Consider the following 19,335-nt stretch of genomic DNA (forward strand, 5'->3'; position numbering starts at 1 on the left):
ATCTGTCCATAACTACTTCCCTCCATGCATCTGATGAGAAAGACTGGTGAAAAGCTTATACTACAAACATCTTTCTATCATTAGTGCTACAATATCTGCCTTCCCAAGCTCCAAGTTATGCATATGAGTTCTTCACTTGCAAAAGAGATATAGAAGTAGCCATCTAAACACTATCTGTTCCCACACTATAGGAACATCTCCATATTAAATATTCACATTTTGTAAAGAACTATGGTCTTGTCTACACTAAGCAGACAGAAAAGACCCAGTCTTTTTGAACTTGAACATGTCCATTTGTATTTTAGAATGTTTTTATGAATGTTGATGTAAGTTAATAATTTTTAATCTGATTTATAGTGTATTGTATAATTTTTATATGTGTGTTTATTTTAAGCCGCCCTGAGTCCCCTCTCGGGTGAGAAGGGCGGGATATAAATGTTGCAATAAATAAATAAATAAATTATTGATTCATTATCTCTGTCAGGGCTGAAATCATTTGTGAAAATCTAAGACCAATGTTATTTTTTTAAAATCCCTGTGGATTTTTAAGCTCCTTCCATTTCCTTCCAGTGTTAACATAATCTGGATCACTCTATGGTATCCAGGAGAATAAAATGGCACTGCTTTCCTTCTTTCTTTCACTTAATTATGTTAAATTATTGAATTTTTCTTCTGAAATGTTGTTGAAAATGCAATTAAATGTCACATTTTTAGAGTTAACATGGTTTTCAATTAGTTATTCAATGGGTTTTCAGTGGTTGCGTTTATGTTGTAAGCTGCCTCCTTGGAGTTGGCCATTTGGAATGCCTCTGGTGTCGCTGTAAGAAGGTCCTCCATTGTGCATGTGCCAGAGCTCAGACTGCATTGTAGTAGGTGGTCTGCAGTTTGCTCTTCTCCACACTCACATGTCGTGGACTCCACTTTGCAGCCCCATTTCTTAAGAATAGCTCTGCATCTCTTGGTGCCAGAGCGCAGTCTGTTCAGTGCCTTCCAAGTCGCCCAGTCTTCTGTGTGCCCAGATGGAAGTTTCTCATCTGGTATCAGCCACTGCTTGAGATTCTGGGTTTTAGCCTGCCACTTTTGGACTCTCGCTTGCTGAGGTGCTCCTTAAAGTATCTCTGTAGATCTTAGAAAGCTATTTCTTGATTTAAGGCTTTGCTGGCTGATATCCGAACAGGGGATGGGTCAGAGATGTCACTTCCTTGGTCCTTACATTGTTGACTGCTACTTCCTGGTAGGTGTCAGGTATTGAGATACTGGCTAAACAGTATAATTTCTCCAGCGGTGTAGGGCATAGACATCCTGTGTTAATGTGGCATGTCTCATTAAGAGCCACATCCACTGTTTAACATAATGAGATGTGTTCCACACTGGGTGTGCATATTCAGCAGCAGAGTACCAAAGTGCAAGGGCAAGGGCAGATGTCTTCACTGTATCTGGTTGTGATCCCCAGGTTGTTCCAGTCAGTTTTGTATGATATTATTTGTAGCACTTACTTTTTGCTTGATAGTCAGGCAGTGCTTCTTGTAAGTCAGAGCACGGTCCAGGGTAACTCCCAAGTATTTTGGTGTGTTGCAATGCTCCAGGTGAGCCTTAGAGTTTGAGATGCTTGTCTGTTCTTAAGGTGAAAAGCACACCTTTTCACTTGTGGTATGCAACCAACCAAACAAGTAAATGCAACTGTTAGCAGACTTCATTATTTTGGGGAGTGAAAGTGATCAATTTTCTTACAAACTCAACTTTGTTAATTCATTTTCTCCAACTCCCCTCCCCGCAAAGCAGCCAACGATTTTAAAAATATTAATGTTTTTCATTCTGCTGCCACGTCTCCTAAAATTTACTGTTCTAGTAACAAAAGAAGAGGTAGAGGTCTGAAACAGGGTTTTCTAGAGACAGTGATATGATTTGCTCTTCTGGCAGTGAATCCTAGTGAACTACAGTACATTTCTACATTCCTTTTATTGTTCCAGGCTATTTCCAAGCTTGGGGCTAAATATAAACCACTTGTGCACTTGAGATAAAATCCTTTTTCTTCGTGTACTCTGTGAATGCACACTAATGGAGAGGCTGCGCCTGCGCAGGTTCCAACGGAAAACTCTTCCCAAGCTGAAGTTTAAATTTTGGCGGTAGCCACGCCCCTCCGTCCCCGGAGGGCATAAAAGGCAGCCCTCGGCGTCTCCTCCCCAGTTCCTTTTTTTCCGCCGCAAGGTTCACTTCGGATTCTCATGTCTACGACTCGCTTCAAGCGTTGCACTCAGTGCGCCGCTAAAATTCCTGATTCCGACGGCCACGCCAAGTGCCTCTACTGCCTCGGGGAGGCACATGTCGTCGGTACCTGCCGTTTCTGCCTGGCCCTAACGGCTCAGGCTAGGAAGAATAGAGCCGCGAGGCTTAGAGCGGCTCTCTACGAAAAATCACTTGCCCCTGAACCTGCTCCGTCGACTTCGGGCACGAAGCCGCCGCTTAATCCGGGATCGATGTCGGCTCCAACAGCTAAAGCTCCCTCGGTCTCGTCTAAGGCGTCCAGAGCCTCCAGATCGTCTAAAGCCGCTAAACCACCGTGCACACTCACCACGGCCACAGTGTCGACACGTTCTGGTCGGGTCGGCCCTTCCTCGACATCGAGCTCGGTGGCTTCCGTATCCTCGGCTCGATCCCATCTCGGGGCTCCTCCGTCGACCTCTGCGATGAAGATCGCCTTCAAAAGGGCTCATGAGGAAGCTCGTCGGACCCAATCCGACTCAGCAATGGTCCCTCCCACACCGGGTAAATCCCTGAGGGTTCCATCAAAACAACCGCTCGCTAAGAAGAGGGCAACCCAACGCTCTTCCTCTTCTGCTTCCTCCAAGATGGACGTCCTTTCTTCGGCGACTTCTTCTAGAAGATCCTCTCCGATCGCTCCCGCTCAGCGACCTCGCCAACCTTCTCCTCAGCAACTTTCTGATGGCGAGTTGCAGGACTCACCCCACCACTCCACTCAGACAGTGGTCAGGGTGCCATCTCCTCGACCTGCCGTCTCTCATCGTTCGTCTCGTCAACAGCTTTTTCCCCCGACCTCGACACCGGAACGGGGTAGACAGACCACTCGCCTGGCTCGAGCGGCCCAGGCCTCGGCCTCCAAAGAAACTCGGCCACAGATGGCTCCTGCTCTTGAGGCTTTGCCGCCACCAGAGACTGTGTTGTCATCTCCCCCTCAGTCCCCTCAAGGGGCTGGGGACAATGAGATCGATATAGATCGCCCTGATTCTGCTCTCTCGGCCTCGGTGGTATCTCTAGGCCTTGATCTCTCTCCTCCGCATGACGCCTATGAGGTGGACCCTCCTTCGCCTACCGACAACATTCGGGCCTTCTCCGAGCAAATGATTAGAATGGCTGATGCCCTGGGTCTAGAAATCAAGCAGACTTCCAAGGCAGTGACTGACCCGGTCTTCAAACGGGTCCAAGCCCAGGCCCCTCCAGCCACGCTGTTGCCATTTTTGCCTTATCTCCTAGACGTCATCCAATCTTCGTGGAAGACTCCTTCCTCGATCCCTCCTACCTCGAAGAGAATCGAGTCTTGGTATCGTACAGATGACGACACTTTAGAATGGCTTAAACACCATCCCGACCCGAACTCCATGGTCGTTAAAGCTTCTCAGTCTTCCGGTCGCGAATCCACTACCCCTGCAGACAGAGAGGGCAAAAGGTTTGACGCGGTCGGTCGGAAGCTCTATTCCGGAGCCCTTCTACTCTGTAGAATGGCGAACTATGGGGCCTGTATGGGGGCATACCAGCAGATCCTTTGGGAAAAAGCTCAGCCCTTCTTCTCTAAATTGTCTGATGAAGACCGGTCCGTCATGTCCACTCTCCAGCAAGAGGCCGACTCGCTAGCACATCATCAAATCCAGATGGCTAAGCATACGGGCGACACGGCCGGCAAAATGATCGCCCACGCCATTGCCATTCGTCGCCACGCCTGGCTGAGGTCGTCCGGCTTGTCTTCCTCCTCCAGGCAAGTCATCGAAGACCTCCCCTTCGACGCCATGGGCCTCTTTAATTCCGGTACGGATGATAAGCTCAAAACCAACCATGACTTTAAAGTTCTGGCCACTAAATGTGGTGACCAACCCCAAACACACCGCACCAAGTGGTTCCCTCAACGTTTTCGGCGCTTCCCGCCTCCCTCTTACCGCCAACAATCCTTCAGGCGTCCCTCGGTATCGAACAACCAGAACCGCCAACACCCTCGACGGGCGGCTCAGCCGCAGAGACAACGCGGCCGTACCACCCCCACCGCTGGTCAACCTCACCGGCGCTCCTGACGCCATCTCTTCCTCCAGAGACTCTTTCTTCGGTACCGATGCGGCTCTCACTCCTCTGCACCTCTCTCTTCCGCCAAATCAACCTCATGGTCTCTTTCTGGACCGCCTGGCTCCCTTCTTTCACCGTTGGAAATCTATTACTTCAGATGCCTGGGTTCTCAAAATTGTCCAAAAAGGCTATGCCTTAGAATTCGAAGGGCTCCCGCCCACGGGACAGGTTCTCCTCTCCAACCCTTCTCGAGAAATTCTTGCAGAGGTCGACGCCCTCCTCGCCAAAGGGGCTATTCGGCCCTCTCCATCGGTACGGGACCCTCAAAGCTTCTTCTCCAGATACTTCACGGTCCCGAAGAGAGGCGGGGGCCTCCGCCCCATTCTGGACTTACGTATTCTCAATACCTTCATACGTCCGACCAAGTTCAGGATGGTGTCCATCACCTCCATCCTCCCGATGCTTCAACGCGGGGACTACTTTGTGTCTATAGACCTACGAGACGCTTACTTCCACGTAGCGATTCGAGAAGCCCACAGGCGCTTCCTATGTTTCAAAGTTCTCGACCAAACCTACCAGTTCACCGTTTTACCCTTTGGCCTCGTTACGGCCCCAAGGGTCTTTACCAAAGTCGTCGCTGTCGTGGCTGCCCACCTCCGGCTCCAGGGGATCACAGTCTTCCCTTATCTAGACGACTGGCTTCTGGTCGAATCCGACCCTGCCCTCCTCCGACGTCACGTCGACTACACCCTCTCTCTTCTAAAATCTCTCGGTCTCCAGCTAAACCACAACAAATCTCACCTCACCCCGTCGAACAAAATTCGCTTCATCGGTGCCCTGTTCGACTCAATCGCTCGGACTGTCTCTCTCCCGTTCGACAGGTTTCTAGCCCTTCGCCAACAAATCATCTTCTGCGAGACCCACCGGAGGGTTCGGGCCCGATCCATCCAGGTACTGCTCGGCCACATGGCCTCCACAGTCCTCACGACCCCGTTTGCCAGGCTCCATCTCCGGACCCTGCAGAGGTGGTTTATAGACGTTTTCAAGCCGTTTCGCCACCCCAACTCGAGGTTTCTCTCGGTCCCGCCCCACGTTCGTCGGTCGCTTCTCTGGTGGAAATCCCTCTCCAACGTCTGCAGGGGTCTCCCGTTCCACCCGATTCCCCCCTCCACCACCATAACCACGGACTCATCCAACTTCGGCTGGGGAGCCCACATGAACGGTCTCACTGTTCGAGGCCTCTGGTCTCCCTCCGAGAAGGCCAATCACATAAACTTTCTGGAACTCCTTGCTATCTTCAAGGCTCTGAAAGCCTTCTCCCGCCTGATCTCCCAAAGATCTGTCCTCGTCCAATCAGACAACACAGTAGCAGTCTTCTACATCAACAAACAGGGCGGCACGGGTTCAAGGAAGCTGATGCTCCTCTCCTCCCAGCTGTGGTATTGGTGCATAGCCCGCAACATCCAAATCTCGGCGATTCACCTTCCCGGGATCCAGAACAACTTGGCAGACGCCCTCAGCAGGATGACGACCTCCTCCCACGAGTGGATGCTCGACCCCGAGACTCTTCTTTCTCTTTTTCGCAGATGGGGCTTCCCCACTCTAGACCTTTTCGCTTCTCCCCAGAATGCTCAGCTGCCTCGATACGGGGCAAGACTTCCCTCGTCCTCCTCTCCAGGCTGCCTGGGAGACGCCTTCCTTCTGGACTGGTCGGCGGAACCGATCTACCTCTTTCCGCCTTTTCCTCTCATACCAAAGGTCCTACAGAAACTCCGGTCGGTACCGACGTCGGCGATCCTGATAGCTCCAGCCTGGCCTCGTCAACCTTGGTTCCCGGCTCTTCTTCATCTCTCCAGAGCGACCTTCTTCACTCTGCCCCTTCTACCTCATCTCTTGTCCAGGGAGAACGGCCAGATCCTGCACCCGGATCTCCCCTCTCTACATCTCACTGCTTGGAGGATTCTCGCCTGACCTCCCTCCCACAGAACCTACAGGAGGTCCTCCGCGCAGCTCACAAGCCGGCTACAACCAGAGCCTACACTTATAAAGTCTCTCGCTTTCGTTCCTTTCTTCGCTCCCGGGGAATTACTGCCTTCCCAACCTCGGTACCGACTGTGCTGGACTTCCTTATGTCTCTGGTAGACCAAAAACTTTCTCTTGCTTCTATGAAATCTTACTTGGCCGCTCTATCCTGGTGTTTTCAACAACATGGTAGACCGTCGTTGTTCTCCGATCACCTTGTCAAAACCTTCTTGAAAGGGTACAACAACATCTGCCCACCGTCTCAACCTCCTACTCCGGGGTGGAACCTCGAGCTCGTGCTTTCCCAGCTCACTGCCTCGCCTTTTGAACCATTGGCTTCGACCGACCTACGTCTCCTTTCTTGGAAAGTTGCCTTCCTGGTGGCCATAACCTCAGCGCGCAGACCCTCGGAGCTGGCGGCCCTTCGGGTTGATGAACCTTACCTCCGTTTTCATCATGACCGCGCCGTTCTCCGTCCGGACATCACCTTCCTTCCCAAGGTGGTCTCGGCCTTTCACCTTAACCAGGACATTGTCCTTCCCGCCTTCTTCCCGGACCCCTCGTCTCCCCTTGAGCGGAGACTGCACCTCCTTGATGTGCGTAGAGCACTTCTTTTCTACCGGGACCGTACTAAGGACATTCGAAAGACCCCAAAACTTTTTGTGGCCCATGCTCCAGATAAACTGGGCAATCCTATCTCTTCGCAAAGACTGTCCCATTGGATCGCTCAGGCCATTGAACTGGCCTATGAACTAGCCAAACGACCTCCCCCTCCGTCGGTTCGCCCGCGTTCGACGAGAGGTCTCTCCACGTCGACCGCCTTCCTAAGGGGCATCCCCCTGGACTCCATTTGCAGGGCAGCGATCTGGTCCAACCCCCTTACATTTGTGTCTCACTATAGGGTAGACCAAAAAACTTTAAAGGATTCAGCCTTTGCTAGGGCAGTTTTATCTTCATGCTTGTCCTAAACCTTATGCATTTATGACTTCTCTGTGGATGTTTTCTCATGTGACTCTTTGTCGATTTTCCTGTTCGGTACATGTTTGCACTGTTCTCTTTGACAATTTGTGCCTTATTTGCAACTGCCTTCCCCCCTTGGGGGAATGATGTTCCTACTTACACATGTGCTCTTAAATGGTTATATCATGCCTTACCGGGTTGCTCTCGGTGTTTGGCTTGTGTTAATGCAATATTTTGATGGGTCCTCGGACCATGTTTTGATGTTTAATAAACATATGTTTGGACATTTTCTCGTTGTCAGGGTTTGCTTAGCCCGCCTCCGAGACCTAAGCTTGCTAGTCTCCATTAGTGTGCATTCACAGAGTACACGAAGAAAAAGGACAGGTTGCTTACCTGTAACCATGTTTCTTCGAGTGTACTCTGTGAATTCACACAAGCCCGCCCTTCCTTCCCCTCTGGCAAACCCTCTTCCTTTCTCGTTGCCTTAGCGGCGTAGGAACTGGGGAGGAGACGCCGAGGGCTGCCTTTTATGCCCTCCGGGGACGGAGGGGCGTGGCTACCGCCAAAATTTAAACGTCAGCTTGGGAAGAGTTTTCCGTTGGAACCTGCGCAGGCGCAGCCTCTCCATTAGTGTGAATTCACAGAGTACACTCGAAGAAACATGGTTACAGGTAAGCAACCTGTCCTTACAGCTGGCCATCATAGATTCTTAAGGGTGCTAATCAAAATTAGCAGTATCTTTGGGTGCTTTTAGGGATCCCTGAGGACTTTCTGGGTTCAAGTCTCCTTTCATATTTTTAAAATGTTTCTGCAGAGCCTCATATTTTAAAAGCCTTTGAAATTAAATATTAATAGATAAAAAGATCATCTCCTAAGCCAAAAGTCAAAAAAGAATTGCAGCATCACAGACTATTTCACTGTTGTATGCAAAGCAATTGCTTCTGCAGACTATATTTCCCTCTGCTTGGAGCATGCCAGTATCAGTACAGAAAGCCACGGGAATTGTATTCTGCATCCAAAATGCCAAAAAATAACCTTGAAATGCCATATTCGCAGTCCTCCCCTACTTAACACCCTGTTTAAAAACATTTCTAAACATACAGGCGAGATAATTAATGTAATTTGGGAATTAAATTTGGATTACAGGCCTTTTCTTCCTGCTAGAAATGCTCCGCAAGTGGACTTCTGCGACATGCCCTGGAGAAATTGACAGAGCGCTGGTACCAATTAAACAGCAGTTCAAAGACTAACAAGAACGTGTTGCCAGTGCCCTTGTGAATATCTAGGTCTCCCGTTAAGCTACTTTGCCATGCTTGGTACATCTGAGGCCTCTGTTCCCTCTGGGGAAATAAGCAGGTTTCAGCACAGTGAAATTTGTGCACATTGAATTTCAGATACAAGTTGAATTAAGAAAATATATTTTTCCAAGCCACCACTTTATCTCAGAGGTTTCCCTGGGTGATCTAAACTAAAGGTGATTTTGCTTCTCATTTCATTCAATTTAAGTAAAGAAACCAGTGTGTACATTTTAAAATATCACAGTTAGTGTAGCCCGTACGTTGTTAAGCCTGTGCTTCAAGTGAAAGAATTTGGGCTGCATGAGAGGGGAGCAAATGGTTCATTGTTAGATTTATTCTTACTGTGATATGAGCGAAGCAGATGGATGAAAGTGCCTGTGGCATAAAAATATGTTGGGCCATCTCTGTCTGTTGCCTTGGCCATGTTCCAGTCATTTGAAAGCATTTTAATTTTTTATTTTATATATGTCCCTAAGGATATTCCAGTGAAGATATTGCTTCCTATTCAAACTTTCATGCAATCCAATCTTTATACTTTAAATGAATCTGTTCATAGTCTCACTTCAGTCCAAATCCCATTGTTAATCACATCAGGAGTAGATCTGCTGAATGTTAAGTAAATCCCATATCTTCTCTGGACCCTCTCTATTTGGAAATTTAGAAAACAGTATTTAATTTCTGAAAATTTACTCATGTATCCTTCATCTAATGAATAGATGTATTCCTGGGCATAATTCTTTAACAGAAGGTTTAACACTGGGGAGGGGGGGGAGAGATAGCATTGAAAAATAGAGATAGTTCCTACACAATAAAAAATAAGAGCAGTACAGACTGTTTCAACTGCCATCGTATTAAAAATTCATAAGATACAAATGTGTAATGAAGCAGCCGGGTCAGGTAAGCCTTGCATAAGTGGGTAATTATTTTGGAATCTTCTAGAGACTACTTGAAGGCAACTTCCAAAATGCATCCAATGATGACCTTTTTCTTTCACAAGCTTCCACTTTTTATTATTTCCATTCTGTTGGTTAGGCACTTTAAAAAATGCTAAGAAATCCTGGTAAAGTAACTGCTCTCTCCTTCCCTTTTGCTGTTAGTGAATGTTCAGTAAGGGATTCTCAAAGCAGTTGCTGTTGACGACGTTTGTTGTAGTGAGGTGCAGACATCTATGCCAGAATTGATTAGTAAAATCCCATTCTTGCTCAAACTTCACTTACAAACTTGGCTGCTGGTTGATGCTTTTATTATTGTTATAATGTTTCATCTTGTTTTATTCTGTTTTACATTTATAATTGCATTTTATGTAATTACATTTTAAATGTATTGTTGGGCTCTGCCCCATGTAAGCTGCCCCGAGTCCCTTCAGGGAGATGGAGGCGGGGTACCAAAATAAAGTTGTTGTTGTTGTTGTTGTTATATATTACAATGTATTGTCGAAGGCTTTCATGGCTGGAATCACTGGGTTGCTGTGAGTCTTTTGGGCTGTATGGCCATGTTCCAGAAGCTTTCTCTCCTGACATTTCGCCCACATCTGTGACAGGCATCCTCGGAGGTTGGGAGGATGCTTGCCACAGATGTGGGCGAAGCATCATGAGAGAAAGCTTCTGGAACATGACCATACAGCCCGAAAGACTCACAGCAACCATTCACTTACAATATTTGCTATAGACATATTGTTGCAACCCAACACATAAAGTCTGGTTTTCTCCAGCTCTTCCTTACTCAGCATACTTATGCTTCTAGTTAGACAGAGGATGAGGAAGAAATGGGATCTGAGAAGGCAGAAAAAGCCTTTGTGAAAAATGATCTCTTCACTGTGAGAGGCTATGTTAGCTGAAGTATATCAACGTACAAATGTAACACTCATATCTTCAATAACCAGTCTGACAAACAAATCATAATAGAATATAATTATAAATTTGGAAACACAATAAGACATGATGAGACAAGAACACCCACAGGCAACATGCCACAATAGTACAATGAAAATTCAGAAATGATCAGACACCAAAGCACTAGATGATGAAGCATTACTCTCAAATGTCTGTCCAGAATGTGTTTTAAAATGAAAATAGCCATATGATGTTTATTGCTGTGTTTCATTGCTGTCGTGCCAACATTGTAAGGTGTTCACAAATGGTTTCTGTGCGGTAGAATGAGAACTGTTTATTGATGTCAATTTATGTTGTGCCCCAGTACTATCCTTGAGGCAAATTTAGGCTGAAGAAGTGACATTTTTATTGTATTTTAAGATGTTTCACTGGCCAAGTGAAGAAATAACCATTTTGGCTGTTAGGTCCAAACAGTCTGTTCATTTTTGCTATTGAGGATTAGTATAGATATTAATCATGTTGTATATTTTGTTATTTTTTTCCAGGCCAACCTCTGCTTTGTGGATATTGATAACCACTTTATCGAGTTGCCAGAGGAACTTCCTCAGTTTCCCAACAAGCTGAATTTCATCCAAGAAATCTCGGAGGTGCTCCTTCAGTTTGAAATTCCCCTTGAAGGCAACTTCCATTGTAGCGAGAGTGCTACCAAGTTGAAGAACCTCGTTCTGAATGACTTGGCCAATGACAAAAAGAATGGAAACATCCCCAGCAACACCATCAACATGTACGAGCTCCTGAAAGGCAATGAAACCATTGCTCGCCTCCAGGCGCTGGCCAAAAGGACAGGGATTGCAATGGATAAGATGAGCATTACTGCTCCTCTGGTAGAAAAAGAGAAAGACGTTAAGCTCCAGTGTGAAGATGGGGAGCTGAGGGACTACAAACTGAATGTGCAGCTTCGGGAGGTCTTTGCTAACCGCTTCACGCAGATGTTTGCCGATTATGAAGCTTTTGTCATTCAAGCAGCACAGGATAGAGAATCGTGGCTGACAAATAGGGAACAGATGCAAAATTTTGACAAGGTAAAGGGAACCATATTCTTTCCTTTCTGAGCTATGTCAATGGCTTCCTAGCTGAGAATTAAAGGTACATTTCATTGAACTGCAAACTATGGGATTCCCTTGGTTGACATCAGGTTGGTTGAAGTGGAATCATATAATTGCATAGTGTGAAAAAGGCTTTTCTGAACATATCCATAGGATAGAACTGGCCAATTAATCAAAATGCTCAAGACTATGTTGCGTGAGATTAACAGTGTTGTTTTCAGGTTGTCTCATTCTTCTCTTCTCCTCTAGGCTTCATTTCTGTCTGATCAGCCTGAGCCTTACCTTCCATTCCTTTCACATTTCATTGAAACCCAAATGTTTGCAACGTTCATCGACAATAAAATTATGTCCCAGTGGGAAGAAAAAGATCCATTTCTTAGAGTGTTTGACTCAAGGATAGAGAAGATAAGACTGTATAATGTCAGGGCGCCTGCATTAAGAACATCGATATATCAGAAGTGCAACACCTTGAAAGAAGCAGGTATGGACAAACTGATGAGCTTTCAGAGTGACAAACTTCCAATGTTACAAATAAGTAGAAGAGGATTTTTAAAAAATATGTACTTGAGAATTATCTTTAAGACTATTTAAATTATAAATTCTGATATCTGTTTATTTTGATTTATATCCTACTTTTGATTCTATGACAGAAACAACTGTTAATACAATATTAAAATGGAATATAAGAAAACCAAACTATTTTAAAATACTTGTAGAATGTACTAATATAATTGTACATAAACAAAGCCAGCAACACATTCAGCATTAAAAATCTAACTTGGCAGCTCAGCTCATTCTTTCAAAACATAATAGCTGAAGTGATTTCGTTGGATAAAAGTTTATAAGCTTTACAAGCTTTCTTCCAAAGTATCCTCAAACATGTGCAATGACACAAGAATTCTCCAAATGGGCAGGCTCTAAAGATAGTTCCTCACTGCGATAGAGAGATCCCCAGACTGAAGTAATGTTGTGTTTCAATTACTATTCCCAGCTCAAGCTATTGAACACCGTCTGTCGAAGATAGATCACACAGCAATTCATCCGCACCTGCTTGATATGAAGATAGGTCAAGGCAAATATGAGCAAGGTTTCTTCCCCAAGCTTCAATCTGATGTGTTAGCAGCTGGACCTACCAATAACAAGTATGTTTATACAAATGTATCCTTAGAATGGGTATATCATTTCTTCATGTAGTATTATTAATTGCTGTCACTTACAGTGACCCTATGAATAGGAGAGTCAGAGTAACCCAGTTATTAACAGCTCTGTCAAGGTCTTACATATTTGGGGCCATGGCTTCCTTGGGAGTCTATCCACCTCTAATATGTTCTACTCCTTTTCTTACTGCCTTCATGTTTACCAAATATCATATTTTTAAGCAAATTTTTTATCTCATGATATGCCCGAAGCATGATAGCCTTTGTTTAGACTGGACTGGTTTTTCCCATGGTAAAGCTTTTATCATTCGCTTTTGCAAAATAGCAAGTCTAAGCTTATTGTAACACAGTGGTTCCCAACCTTTGGGCCTCCAGGTGTTTTGGACTTTAACTCCCAGAAATCCCAGCCAGCTTACCAGCTGTTAAGAACTGTGGGAGCTGAAGTCCAAAACAGCTGGAGGTCCAAGTTTGGGAACCACTGTTGTAACATCATACCTTGCTTTTGCCTTGTTGGTCTGATGCTCCTTCTATGAGACTGTCCTGAAGATGAATGGCAGCTTCAGCTGTTGCATATCATTTTGTAGCACATATTATATCACTGACAGTTCCTTTATTGTACCACTGGCAGTTTGTCTCCTGCGTTTAAACTGTATAACTGAGTACTTCATATTTGTAGTTAAGACTATCAAAATCTAACCCATGTTCAGAAGTTTCCATTTCAAGTCTCAAGTGTCTTCCCATTTTTTATAATAAAAGCTCATTTCTAGTCATGTGGAACATACATCTTAATTTGGTTTCTTCCACTGGTTTTAAGATAGCAGTTAACAAAAAGTGAGTCAGGCATATGTACTCCAAAGTGATTAAATAATCTCTTTAATTCTCTAATCTTCACTGATAATCCTGTAATTATTTGTAATTACTTACATGTAATGTTGCTTTATATTAGACCTGCATTGGGTGGTATGTGAGCTGAACATGAGATCATATGATGCACCACTACAGTTTACAACTGTTCTTTATGCAATAGCTGTAAGAATTACATGTGCTTTTGATGGGATGTCCAGCCATTGAGATTGTAGAAGAAACATTTATGTCTTCGGATATGTTGGACTACAGTTCCCATAATCCTTGGCTGTTGGCTGAACCTGATGAAGGCAGAAAAAGGCCAACATATAGAATCATAGAGTTGGAAGACATCTTGTAGGCCATCCAGTCCAACCTCTACCAAGAAGCAGGAAAATCACATTCAAAGCACCCCCCAACAGATGGCCATCCAGGCACTGTTTAAAAGCCTCCAAAGAAGGAGCCTCCACAACACTCTGGGGCAGAAGGTTCCACTGCTGAACAGCTCTCACAGTGAGGAAGTTGTTCTTAATATTCAGGTGGAATCTCCTTTCTTGGAGTTTGAAGCCATTGTTCCGCATGCTAGTTTTCAGGGCATCAGAAAACAAACTTGCTCCCTCCTCCCTATGACTTCTCACATATTTATACATGGCCATCACGTCTCCTCTCAGGCTTCTCTTCTGCAGGCTAAGCATGCCCAGATCTTTAAACCACTTCTCATAGGGCTTGTTCTTCATACACTTGATCATTTTAGTCGCCCTTCTCTGGGCACATTCCAGCTTGTCGGCATCCCCCTTAAATTGTGGTGCCCAGAAGGAGGCCCTGCTTCAAAAAATTACACGAGCTTTCCATGGTTAGTTAAAAGGAAGTTTGCCATCTGTGGAGTATCCCTCCAGGGATGGCAACTAATCAATTTCATTGGGAAAAAAGGGGAACAATCTTAAGTAGGTCTGTTTATGTTATGGAATATAATTGGCATTTGAGTTGGTCCTCCTTCTGTACTTAGAACCTTGGTCATGTAGTAATGTGGCCATGCACTCACATCATGAAGATGTAGTCTATTATCTCAGTGAGGAAGATGAGAGAAAGGGAATAAATAGAATTTTGCCTCAAAATAATGCTGTTTTTCAGTTTAATGTCCACGGTCTGGTCCCAGTCAAGGTAAGAAAATCAGACTGATAGCGTGGTTGTATTCTTTTCCTTTCTTTATCTAACACTGGAAAATCCCACAAAGAATGAAAACACGGTGTATTATGTCTTTAGACAGAATGGTGTCAGGCAGTCTGTTGCAGCGCTTTGCTTCAGACTGCAAAGAGTTTAACTGAAATGTTACAAAGACAACATGAAAATTTCAATGCCAGTAGAATTTAATTGGAGCAAGCCTATTGCAAGAAAAGTAATTGAAGTTTTTGTGATAACTATCAGTCTGAAATTGTTTTGATTATGATTTTAACACACCTGTGACTTCGAGAACCTGAGACCAATAAAGATATAAACAATTCACTTCAAACCATTCAAAAATTATATTGCTGCACAGCTTAATAGTCTACAGTAGGCTCTCCGGATCTAGTGCTCCAGATCAGCAAATTTATCTACCCATGAATCATCATGCCCCCTATTATTAAATGGCAGCAACATGAATGCAGATATGCTGAAATGTGCACATTGAGATCACTACCATTTGATAGTATGAACTGTGAGAATCCTTGTTTTTTCATAGTCACATGAACTCCTGGAGCTAAATATCCGTGGGTACAGCAGCCCCTCTGTAATCCTGTGATTGTTTATTCAGGAGTAGGTTGGAATAATTTCGCATAAATGTAAAAGGAAAGGATATGCTGGAAGAGGTTCTTGCTTTTCTTAATCTTAAAAGGATCAGTTTGAGCAATGTTCCCTGATTAGTCTTTGATAGTTTTGATTAGCTGTCCCAGAAGGGGAAAACTCAGTTCATCCCTCCAGACATCTGTAACCAGTTCAAAGCACTAGAACTTGTAACATTCATGAAGACCATTAAACTTTTCCAAGGTACTGACTTTAGCTTTGAGGAACAGAATTAAATATAGAGATTCTTCAAGAAAGCCTGAGGAAAAGCTCAAAGCTCATGTGGCCCAGCAGGCACATGTGCTACACTTGGAGTTGTGATCTTAGTTGCTCCCCTGGAGCAAAGATTCAGAAGAAAGCTTTTTCTAGTTGGTTGGCCTTTCAAACTCTGGATCATTGAATTTGGGTGATATGAACGTAGGAGACAGAAGGAGTCCTCCACTGAGAACCAAGCCCGTTTGATATGAATTGTGTTGTGTAGAGTTCTTAATGTTTCATGGGTTTTTTTACATACTGTAAGTCTAAATTGTATTTATGACTGCCCTGTTCATAGATAGGCAACATTTTTTGTACATGTATCTAAAAGACACAATTTTACCAATATTGCCTTCAATATGGCTTAATTTAAAAAAGTTATCATTTAAAAACCCTCAGAGATAAGAGTATGATGCAGAACATGAGCCATCTGCCAAGCATGCTGTTTCATCAGATCTCTTCCAAATCCTCTTCTGCATGGATTTGTCTCTCTGAGACTCAACTCAAGCCACCAAACATGAACTTGGAGCTTGCGTGTTCCAATGATGCCACCAAACATGAACTTGATAGCATCTCACCTAGTGCTAACTGCATTCATCTTTCTCTCACCAACCATTAATGTATAATTATATACTACTAACGATCTAACATTGTCAATTATTTGGTCATATTATAACCACTTGAGAAGGTAGAGAGTTATGAACTTTCTCCATTGGATGTTGAATTATCTTAGGCTGTTGCTGTTGGATTGCATCCTAGTCACTGGCTATCTTGATAAATGGAGAACAACTGCTAGGAAATATTTCTTTAAGTATTTTTTTTCTTTTACCAAAGGGTTCTGGCAGCCAGACACCACATGCTAACTATCCATGAACCAATTGAGATAGGACACTGTCTTGAAAAGGAAGTCCTTTGCTCCTGTATTCGTGGAGTAGAAATGTTTGAAGCTACTGGAAATAGCAACCTCACATTTTTATGTCATCAAACACAGATATATACTTGGAGATGAACAAGGGAATGTGTATAGTAGGATGACAGAGGTGTTAGGGAGAGGGCTGTCCTGTCCAGAGTTGGTTGTGTTGAGCCTGAATTAAAACTACCATCTTTCAAGATTTGAAGGGCTTCACGCAGAGGATGAAAAGGTTTTTTTTTCTGTTGTTTCAGAAATCAAAATATAAGAATGGTTTAAACATGATTTAAACATTAGGGCTAGCAATTTGATAGCACAAGCTGTTACACCATGAAGCTGTCTTGCAACATGGTAAACGCTCCTTAGTTTACTGCTTATCAAGGATATTAAAATGTGAATTTGGGACTAATTTGAACTTTGAGGTTGCTTCCATTTCTCTGTTTATATTAACCAGCAAAGAGTAACTCAAAATGTATTAATGATATGCTGCCTTGACTCCACTATTTCATTTTGACAAGATTTTAATGTGTCATAATGGTCCGAATTCTATTGACAGCCCCAGCTAGAGAAGACTGATGGTTGAATGATGAGTCTCAGTGATTCAATAGGTTTACTCTAAGTGGAACTAAAAATAGGAGACAGAACTTGTAGCAGTTTGCAGAGAAGTGAGGCTTGTAAAAATGTGTGATAACAGTGTTGAAACTCGTTTTTATCGAAATTATTGAAATTTCTAATACAGTTTCCTCACTGTCTTTCCTTTCTATGAAATATCCTTAGTCGGTGGGTGAGTCGTAGTGCTACAGCACAGCGCCGGAAAGATCGCATCCGACAACATTCAGAGCACATTGGTTTGGATAATGATTTAAGAGAGGTAAGTACTGTGCTTTACAGTAGGTAGCTGGGACCACTGCATTTGTGAAGAGTTTATAAAATCATAAGTTACTGAGCAAATACGTGAAACTACTTCTAGTCATTTGGATGTTTTCCCATTAACATATTTGCGTAATTTAATGCTGAGCAAGAGAGATCTTATACATAGACAATGCCAAATGTCAAACCCATGCTTTTTTCAAAAATGTGCAAAAAATAGAAAAAAAATAGAAACTTGACCTAAATATGTATTGGCGTGATTACTATTGTAATTGGACATCAGTATTTCTTTTTCTTCACTCTCTGTTTCTCTCTCATCACCTTTGTAGAGGTACTAAATTTTGTTTACAGAAGAGCAGATTTCATTGCCCTACAACTAGCTCTCACACTACCAAATTATAGCACTATGTTCTACTTTAACTGTCAAGCAACATCTTATAGGATCCTAGAATATGGGCTCTAATTGTGTGATGTAAGTGGAGCTGAACTTGCTGACCAAAAGGTCGGTGGTGCAAATCTGGGGAACGGGGTGAGCTCCCACTTTTAGCCCCAGCTTCTGCCAACCTTGCAGTTCGAAAACATTCAAATATGAGTAGATCAGTAGGTACCGCTCCGGCGGGAAGGTAACGGCACTCCATGCAGTCATGCTGGCCACATGACCTTGGAGGTGTCTACAGACAATGCTGGCTCTTCAGCTTAGAAATGGAGATGAGCACCAACCCCCAGAGTTGGACACGACTAGACTTAACATCAGGGGAAAACCTTTACCTTTACTAAGTGGACCTCAGTGTGTCTTTGGGTTGTGGCTCCCTTAGCAGTGGGGAAAAGAACCTCAGAAGCACCTGCATTCACCTCCATTCCCATTCCCAAACCCATCCATTCCCAAAGCAGTAAATAATGTTCCAAAAAAATTATACAAATCTTATTTACCAAAGGCATCAGTGTGGTATGAGCCACATTCCCCTTTCAAACTGCCTCCATTTATGTGGAAGAGCAGCCATCTTTTTTTAGCCTAAAATGTTGCCTGGCTTGCCTTCATTTTGGCTAGTTCTCAGAGGACAATAATAATTGCTCTCAAAGGGGTCAGAATTGCAAAACTGTTGATATGTTTCTCTGGATTACTAGCTTGTTCTCCCAAGCTGTAGCAGAATGCTCTTGGAAAAGAAAATATGAAGAAGTTATTTTGCAAAAAGGAAAAGTGTGTCTTGAGAATGAGTTTGTTTATAATTGTTTGTGGACTATATTCTGCTTTTTTAGTATTTACACACTATTTGGAGTAGATAAAAGGTAAAGTTTTCCCCTGACGTTAAGTCCAGTCATGTCTGACTCTGGGGGTTGGTGCTCATCTCCATTTCTAAGCCGAAGAGCCGGCGTTGTCCGTAGACACCTCCAAGGTCATGTGGCCGGCATGACTGCATGCAGCGCCCTTACCTTCCCGCCGGAGCGGTACCTATTGATCTACTCACATTGGCATGTTTTCAAACTGCTAGGTTGGCAGAAACTGGAGCTAACAGCGGGCGCTCACTCCGCTCCTGGGATTTGAACCTGGGACCTTTCGGTCTGCAAGTTCAGCAGCTCAGTGCTTTAACACACTTTGCCACCGGGGCTCCATGGAGTAGATAATAACAGTTTAAAATAAATACAGTAGAGTCTCACTTATCCAAGACTCTTTCTGGATTATCCAACACATTTTTGTAGTCAATGTTTTCAATACATTGTGATATTTTGGTACTAAATTCGTAAATACAGTAATTACTACATAGCATTACTGCGTATTGAACTACCTTTTCTGTCAAATTTGTTGTATAACATGATGTTTTGGTGCTTAATTTGTAAAATCATAACCTAATTGGATGTTTAATAGGCTTTTCCTTAATACCTCCTTATTATCCAACATATTCGCTTATACAACGTTCTGCCGGCCCGTTTATGTTGGATAAGTGAGACTCTACCATAATAGAATATAATAAA

The 19,335-nt window shown here is 43.9% G+C and overlaps 1 protein-coding gene across 4 annotated transcripts in view; it reads left to right on the plus strand.

The window, feature by feature from the left end:
* Positions 1–19,335, plus strand: part of dennd5b (DENN domain containing 5B) — a 130,363-nt gene that overhangs the window by 80,981 nt on the left and 30,047 nt on the right. For all 4 annotated transcript variants that reach the window (XM_062981105.1, XM_062981107.1, XM_062981108.1 and 1 more), the window contains 4 exons: positions 10,948–11,484; positions 11,758–11,989; positions 12,500–12,650; positions 17,272–17,365. In XM_062981105.1, coding sequence (XP_062837175.1) covers positions 10,948–11,484; positions 11,758–11,989; positions 12,500–12,650; positions 17,272–17,365 — 1,014 coding nt within the window. The remainder of the gene's footprint in view (positions 1–10,947; positions 11,485–11,757; positions 11,990–12,499; positions 12,651–17,271; positions 17,366–19,335) is intronic.

The sequence above is a fragment of the Anolis carolinensis genome, chromosome 5 (assembly GCF_035594765.1).
Source record: "Anolis carolinensis isolate JA03-04 chromosome 5, rAnoCar3.1.pri, whole genome shotgun sequence".
Taxonomy (NCBI): domain Eukaryota; kingdom Metazoa; phylum Chordata; class Lepidosauria; order Squamata; family Dactyloidae; genus Anolis; species Anolis carolinensis.